At 30.1% G+C, this 8850-nt stretch overlaps 1 protein-coding gene across 1 annotated transcript; it reads left to right on the forward strand.

Moving 5' to 3' along the window:
- The first annotated feature begins 2958 nt into the window (after nucleotides 1-2958).
- On the forward strand, nucleotides 2959-7663 carry si:dkey-73n8.3 (uncharacterized protein LOC100150965 homolog). The gene is made up of 7 exons (XM_051098411.1): nucleotides 2959-3032; nucleotides 4807-4922; nucleotides 5149-5304; nucleotides 5738-5842; nucleotides 5969-6178; nucleotides 6980-7166; nucleotides 7318-7663. Exons 1-7 carry the CDS (start codon nucleotides 2959-2961, stop codon nucleotides 7418-7420), a joined length of 951 nt encoding a protein of 316 aa, XP_050954368.1. The 3' UTR covers nucleotides 7421-7663.
- The last annotated feature ends 1187 nt before the right edge of the window (nucleotides 7664-8850 follow it).

Here is an 8850-nt window from a genome sequence, read left to right on the forward strand (position 1 = left end):
TATATCATTTTTATTATTTTAGAAAATGAGCGATTGTTTTGCTAGATAAGACCCTTATTCCTCAGCTGGGATTGTGTAGAGAGCCCTTTGAAGCTGCATTGGAAATTATTTTGCAACTGAAGAATGAAAGACATAAACATGTTGGATGACATGGAGGTGAGTAAATTATCTGGAAATCTTTATTCTGGAAGTGAACTCATCTTTTAAACTTTGCCAAGGACTGCCACAAATGATGATTATATTAAACGTAAAGGCATATCTATTTACAGAGAAACTGTAAGCATTACATTTTAAAGATAAAATGTTGTTTTCAAAATTAATGTTATTGCAATTCATTTATAAGTTATAAATATTATTTTAAAAAACAAAGGTAAACATGTTTGTTTTGAGTTGGTTTTTCTATACAATTTGCAGGTTTAGTAATTCTTTTGTAATCTGTACTGTTCATAATAAAAACATCTAGAAAAAAATGTAAATACGTGTAAATTAAATAAGCACGTAAATTAAATAATTTAGGCATCAGTAAGTATGGGTTGTTAGAATGGTTAGAAACATATTTGTTTATTTAAATATTTCGTTATTTATTTTGATGATTATTTTATATATATAACCATTCAAAGTCTGTCTTTAAAAAGTATTTTAGAACTGTTTAATTTATTTTTATCAAAAATTATGCAGTTAAAAATGTAAATAAACAAACAAACAAAAAAACAACACTTTTTAGATGGCTTTTCACCAATAATAATAACGTTTCTATTTTAAATTATTATTATTAGTAGTAGTAGTTGTAGTATAAACTATAAACTATACATAATATATGACATTAAAAAGGCCATACGTTAACATTTGCTTTTTAATATGCATTAAATGATTGATCTATTTGCCAGAAATGAGGTTATTAAAAATGTTAAGCAAACAAGCAAGCAAACAAAAAAACTTATTTCAGAATGCTTTTTTTTTTACACATTTTTATGTACACCATTTATTTGTTTATTTATTTATTGTCCGATATTACGATATTCAAGATGTTTAGTAAATAAATAAATATAAAAATCTAATTTAAATGACAAATTAACTATTAAAATACCTTTTAAAAGTTGTAAAACTTAACTTTAAAAATTAAATGTCTGGTGTCGGTCAAATCTATTTATTTATTTATTTATTAATTTATTCTGAATTCTATGCTGATTTTGTGCTCAAGAAATATGTATTTATTTGTTTATTTATTTATTGTCAGATATTAGGATATTAAAGATGTTTAGTAAATAAATATATAAAATAAATATAAAATAACATTTAAATAACAAATTAACTATTAAAATTAAAAATACCTTTTAAAAGTTTTAAAACTTAACTTTAAAAATTAAATGCCTGGGGTCGGTCAAATCTAATTATTTATTTATTTATTTATTCTGAATTCTATGCGGATTTTGTGCTCAAGAAATATGTATTTATTTGTTTATTTATTTATTGTCAGATATTAGGACATTAAAGATGTTTAGTAAATAAATATATAAAATAAATATAAAATAACATTTAAATAACAAATTAACTATTAAAATTAAAAATACCTTTTGAAGTTTTTTAAAATTGTCAGATATTAGTTAAAGATTTTAGTAAATAAATAAATGCCCAAATTAACAAATGTATGTTTTAAAACGTGTATTTATTTATTTATTTATTTATTTACATGATCCTTCTGAATTCTATGCTGAATTTGTGCTCAAGAAATATGTATTTATTTGTTTATTTATTTATTGTCAGAATTAGGATGATAAAGATTAAGTTTAGTAAATAAATATATAAAATAAATATAAAAATTAAAATTAAATTACAAATTAACTATTAAAATTAAAAATACCTTTTAAAAGTTAAAAAATGTAAAAACAAATGCCTGGAGTTGGTCAAATGTATTTATTTGTTTACATGATCCTTCTGAATTTGTGCTCAAGAAATAAGTATTTTCCATGTTAAAAAAATGTTGTGCTTAATATTTTCTGTGGAAACTGTGATACATTTTTTGAAGAATACAAATTTCATGAACAGAATTTCTGTAATAATATCTGAATATATACTAGGCATCTGAAATCTTTTGCAACCTTAGTCTTTACTGCCATTTTTAAAACACTTAATGCATCCTTGCTGAATATAAGTATTAATTTATATTAAAAAAGTAAAAACAGCAGCAACAACAAAATTACCAACCCCAAACTTTTAAACAGCAGTATGTTTTTTATTAATGAATCATCCACTGATTCCGCACTGACTAATTGCATATAACGGTTCTTTTCTGTAGTGAATTGGGAATCTGGGGGAAGACCGTTGAAAATGAGCCATGGATCATTCCATATTCCCTTGGTCACTGTAGAGGTGTCAGTGATCCTAATATGTTACAGTCATGTCTAAACAGATCATATGCTATCAGGTGACGGGAGAACCCCACGTTTGGACACAGGTGCTCCTCTGGCTTGGCTGGAAATTACCTGATTTTTGAAAATGAAAAACTGAACCGAGTTTCCCACCGTTTAAGATCGAACAGCACTCACTGGCATTGCTGTGTAGTTTTTGGCCATTTTAAGGTTCACTCAAATCAACTGTGGTTGATTTTATTTTTTTAAATGTGGAATAAAACAGCAGTGTCTTTGACAAAACACAGCTATTGATTTAGTGTAATAGGAAGGAAAGTCCTTCAAAATCAAGTGAAACATTTTGCCAGTGGGGATCATTCAGTGCAAGAGTTTCCTGGAATATCTTCAGTGAGTGTAGCCAGTAGGTCACACGCACAGCTTTATTAAGCAGCATGGCCTTTCAGATATATTCAGAAAACGAAGCGAATAAATTTATTTTGCATGCAAAATATGATCAATTTGTTCTGACCTTAGGAAAGGAAAGGGGATTTTCTGTCCTACTTACTCAAGTACAAATGACATTTGAACATTTGTTATGACACTCAGTATCATGAGTAGCTTTGAAAAACACTCTTCGTGCTGGTTCACACATAATATGACTGTTGATAAAATGAATGTCTTGAGGTAAGATGCTTTTTATTTCATATTGATTAAGAGGTATGGAAATACATAGTAGTAGTAAAGAAACTATTACAATTATTCATATAACATTTTCATATAATGTTTAATATGCATATGATAATATTCGGAAGTCTTTCAAAAGTATTATTTCAGCATTGTTTAACTAATTTTTATGAAAAATTATGCAATTAAAAATTAAAAACATGTTATGTATGTATGGGCTTTTCACCGAAAAAATATTATCATCTATCATTTATTTTTATCATTTATTAATATTACTATTTAACCCTTTAAGTTTACTTTACCATATTACAAATAAATCCTAATCTAATCATGACAAACTATACATCGTTGGAAAGGTCTAAGACTCCTAAATAGATATTTTACCATATATTTGTGTTACAAATTATGTAGGAAAAGTAATAGATTAATATACGTCAAGAGTACAAACTTCTACATCATAACATGAGTTCTGACCCTTTGTCACAAAAGACTTTCTTCATTGCTTTTTTTTCTCAAAATTAATCTCAAAATTAATCTTTGAAAGGCATTTTAAAATCAGACATTGCATTGCCATGGAGAATGTACATTAAAATCATATTACAAAATGTTTTCATTCATGAATTATAAAAATTTAAGTCTGGATTTTTATGTCTGTGTTCAAAAATGGGAGTGACAGTTAAAGGGTTAAAACAACTTATTTTTTATTGTTATTTTAAATTATCTAGCAGTGTTTGTTTGTTTATTGTAGTAAAAATGTTAAATAAACAAAATAAATAAATAAATTAGTATTGTTTATTTGTTTTGTCAGACATTATAAAATTTAAGATGTTAAATATATAAATGAATAAATATATTTAGCAGTCTTTGTTTATTTTGTCAGACATTGTGATATTAAAGATGATAAATAAACAAATAAATACATTAGCGATGTTTATTTATTTAAAACTATTTAAACAATATATTTATTTATACATATATTGACTAATTATTTATACTTATATGCACATATATACTTATATATATATATATGTATCATTTATTATTAGAAACATTTTTGTTATTATATATTATTTAGCAGTGTTTATTTATTTATTTATTTTGTCAGACATTATAATATTAAAGATGTTAAATAAATAAATAATTTAGCAGTGTTTATTTATTAATTTAAATAAGCGAATTAATCAGACATGGTCAGAAATGGTCATAGATGTTAAATAAATAAAAATAAATAAACACACATATAAATAAACAAATAAATAAAACATATAATTTAGCAGTGTTTATTAATTAATTAATTAATTACTTAATTTAAATAACCCACAGAGGGCACCTTATTTAATCATTTATCATTTATTACACATTTTTTTATTGTTATTATATATTATTTATTTTAGCAGTGTTTGTTTGTTTATTTATTTTGTCAGACATGATATTAAAGATGCTAAATATATAAAAATAAATACAGACAAACAAATAAATTATTTCGCAGTGTTTATTTATTTAAATAACCCCCCCAGAAAGCACTATATATATATATATATATATATATATATAATTTATATAATAAATTATTTGTTTATTTAATATATTATTTATTTAGCAGTGTTTGTTTATGTATGTATGTCTTTATTTATTTTGTCAGACATTATGATATTAGAGATGTTAAATAACTATATATATATATATATATATATATATATATAATTTTTTTATTTTTTATTTATTTAACATGTAAATAAATAAATATATATAAAATTGTTTTTGTTTTTCCCAGAGGGCTTTTCACCAAAAGCTGGTCATCTGATATTCGGTTAGACGGAAAAACTGCTATAGTGACTGGAGCAAACACCGGGATTGGGAAAGAAACAGCCAAGGATCTGGCAAAGCGGGGTAAGTACTGCGGCCAAATCGACACTAGCTGTGGAAATAACACATTGAGTCTTCTTTTCATAAAGCCACAGATGAAAACAGATGAAATATATTAGATAGATGACTGCATAGCTATTTGATCTGACATATAGACCTATCCAGACCAAAATATGTTTTTTCCTGAAACTGCTCAGAAGAATGTACCAGTTTTTCAACTAATGGAACAAAACTTGTCATTAATCCTGAGGCGCGCGGGTGATCCTGGCCTGCAGAGACCTGCCGAAGGCTGAGCAGGCCGTCAGTGACATCAGCAGAGACGTGGAGAACGCAAACGTGGTGGTCCGAAAACTGGACCTGGCCGACACCAAATCCATCTGTGATTTCGCCGAACTTATTTACAACAGTGAGTTATGATTAAAGAACAGTTTTCTATATACATCACATAGTTTAACTAAAAATAAAAATTCAGTCATTAATTACTCACCCTCATGTTGTTCCAAACCCGTGAGACCTTCGATCATCTTCAGAACACAAATTAAGACATTATTAATGAAATCTAAGAGCTTTCTGACCCTGCATAGACAGCAATGCAACTGAAATAACATTACAGTTGAACCATTGTGGGCCTTGAACGTGTCAGTTGTGTTGCTCTCCATGCAGGGTCAGAAAGCTCTCGGATTTCATCAAAAACATCTTAATTTGTCAGGATGAACGAAGGTCTTATGGGTTTGGAACGACATGAGGGTGAGTATTTAATAACATAATTTTCATTTTTGGGTAAACTTTTCCTTTAGGTCTGATCTGATCTTTAAAACGATTATTTTCTTTTATTTCAGCTGAAAAGTCTCTTCATTTGCTGATTAACAACGCTGGTGTGGCAATGTGCCCATTTTCGACAACAGCAGATGGTTTTGAAACACAGTTCGGAGTGAATCATTTAGGTTTGATGAAGTGCACTAGTCGCTCTCATTCTTTCAAAGACTATCAAATGATTCTTATTTGTTGTTTAGAAGCAAGGGAGATTGTTCACACTTGACATCTGATGAATGACTCCTTTTCTTCTTCAGGACATTTCTTTCTTACGTTCCTCCTTATGGATCTGTTGAAGCATTCAGCTCCTTCCAAAGTGATTAATGTCTCCTCATTGGCCCACCACATGGGAAAGATTCACTTTGAGGACCTGAATAGTGAGAAAAGCTATCACCCGGTGAAGGCCTACGTACAGAGCAAACTAGCTAACATACTTTTCACGCGAGAGCTCGCCACGAGAGTGGAAGGTAAGAGCAAATACGTGACCCTGGACCACAAAACCAGTCATAAGAGTCAGTTTTTTGAAATTGAGATCTATACATTATTGGTAGGATAGGACGATATTTGGCCGAGATGCAACTGTTTGAAAATCTGGAATCTGAGGGTGCAAAAAAATCTAAATATTGAGAAAATCGTCTTTAGTTTTGTCCAAATGAAGTTCTTAGCAATGCATATTACTACTCAAAAATTAAGTTTTGATATATTTACGGTAGCAAATGTACAAAATATCTTCATGGAACATGATCTTTATTATTCTAATGATTTTTTGCATAAAAGAAAAATCTATAATTTTGACCCATACAATGTATTGCTGGCTATTGCTACAAATATCTGTATGTCATCATGCATAAAACATACAAAATGCGATCCAAAAATCTAATTCCACATTGAATCTGGCATTTATTTATAACGTTTTAGCTGTTTCGTCTGTGAAAAACAACCAGAGTGTCCAAGTTATCAATGGCTCTCATTCATTTCTAGTCTATGAAAAACCACACAAGTGTGAATAAATGGTGATGGAATTTTAATTTTCGGGTGAACTGTTCCTTTAAGGAGATTAAAATATATTTAAACTGTTTTAACCTTTCAATGCATTACTAATTAATCAGTATGATATCCGAACATGACTGTCTCATGTTTTAGCTTAAAGGGATAGATCGTCCTAAAATTAAAATTGTGTTAAAATTCCAAACCCGTAAGACCTTCGTTCATCTTCGTAACACAAATTAAGATATTTTTGATGACATTCAGTCCTGTTTCTGTGACAGAAATGGGAGTGAGTGTTTATGCTGTGGATCCAGGCCTAGTGAAGACAGACATCGTCAGACATTTAAATAAGTTTCTGAAGTTCTTCGTGAAGACATTTGGTTTCCTGATAAAAACTCCTGCGGAGGGCGCATATACCACCCTGTACTGTGCTCTCACCCCTGACCTGCCCACTGGAAATTACTTTAGGTTTGTTACAACTGCTATAGCCGATGCTAGTCATTCTCACAAAATAATAACCTCAGTGCTTTTTATTTTGCACTAGTGATGCTAAATTTGGCTGCAAGCAGAATAACTGCTGTGATGTTTCATAAATATTTCCACTCATGATCTCCCACAGTAACTGTGCCATGGCTCCGTGCTCCAGGGCCGCTAATGATGACAACACTGCTAGCAGACTATGGGCTGTCAGCTGCCACCTGCTGGGGATTCGCTGGAAATGAGATGATATGACTTCCACCACCTCCTTATTTTAAAATAATGGCCTTTTATGATTTATTATAACCAAGATATAATAACAACAGCAGTCTAGCTAAGCCCTCTGTGTTATAATAATTTAGTTTGATTCAGAGTTTCTTACTATGATTACTGAAACATACTTTGTAACCAGTGTTGGGGAAAGTTATTACAATATTGTGTTACTCCAAAGAAAGTAATGCATTCCATTACTTTTGTGTTACTTTTTATCACCTGGCCTGGACTTGTTTGTTTTTTAATAACTAAAAACCCCAAAGTTATATTTTTGGCAACTCTGAAGGCCCTTTCACATCAAAAGTGAAATTAATAAGCCTCCGGCTTAGTTAAGTGTTTCTGTCTCTCTACTTACTCCGAATTTCTCTCAACATGGGACAGGAGAGGTGTCAGGGAATAAATGGGAAAAGAAAGTAACTTGCGTTACTTATTTGAAAACGTAACTCAAGACATTATAAATTTAAAAGTAATGCATTACATTACTAGTTACTTGAAAAAGTAATCTGATTACGTAACATGCATTACTTGTCATTTTGTGACTTTCTTATTATCCACCTTTTTCTTCAACACAGAAATAAGCTTATGGCTCAGATTTCCGGTTCATTCCACTATAGAGTGTTTTCACGACATATTGGCGTCACTGAACGTGAACAATGCCACTGAACTGAGCAAAACTTGAATATTTTGCTGATTTTTGTTGCTGAAAATGACCAATTATTGTCGTGTCTTGGGCTGTACTTATCGGTCGGAAAGAGAAAAATATTTGGAGTACTACAGACTGCCAAAAGTTATAACAAATCAGAGAGAAGAGTGCCAAAAACTGTCTGAGAAACAAAATCGTTTGTGGTTGGCCAAACTGAACCAGGATTTCCAGGACAAGAATCTTGACAACATTCATGTTTGTTCTTATCATCTCCTGTCAGGTAGGTGAAATATTAGGCTAATATCTTAATTAATACGGCTCGTACGTATCTTTACCACCTATTAACTTTAGTTTGTCAAAATATTTAGTAGTTTCCTGCTTACTAAGTCCTTCTCTATATGATTTAGCAGCTTCCACACATTTTTTTCAGTGGTTTAGACAGCATAAATTAGCAGAACAACATATTCAGCAGTACATTAGCCATGCCGGTGCTGTTGTTTACATCTGTGTATGGCCAGTATGGCCGCGCATCCGGGTAACTGACCAAATCGTGATGTGAACACGTGAAGTAAAAGGTAAAACTGGTTGCACTACAAACCAGTATTTTCATAAATAAGATAATGCATTAAAATAATATTGGAGACACACAAAGTTGCAATATCAAGCAGCAAAACAAGCTGTTTTGTAACGTTACAGATAAAAATAGCTGGACTCGAATGAGACCGGAAGCCACACCCATAAAATTCACAAATGCCTGCG

This window comes from Labeo rohita, chromosome 24 (genome assembly GCF_022985175.1).
Source record: "Labeo rohita strain BAU-BD-2019 chromosome 24, IGBB_LRoh.1.0, whole genome shotgun sequence".
Lineage (NCBI taxonomy): Eukaryota > Metazoa > Chordata > Actinopteri > Cypriniformes > Cyprinidae > Labeo > Labeo rohita.

Bases quoted from the DNA above. Each gene is read 5' to 3' on its own strand.
- si:dkey-73n8.3 (XM_051098411.1), top strand. From the start codon at position 2,959: ATGAGTAGCTTTGAAAAACACTCTTCGTGCTGGTTCACACATAATATG. The intron at 3,033-4,806 runs GTAAGATGCTTT...TGTTTTTCCCAG, and splicing joins GATAAAATGAATGTCTTGAG to AGGGCTTTTCACCAAAAGCT. The intron at 5,305-5,737 runs GTGAGTTATGAT...CTTTTATTTCAG, and splicing joins CGCCGAACTTATTTACAACA to CTGAAAAGTCTCTTCATTTG.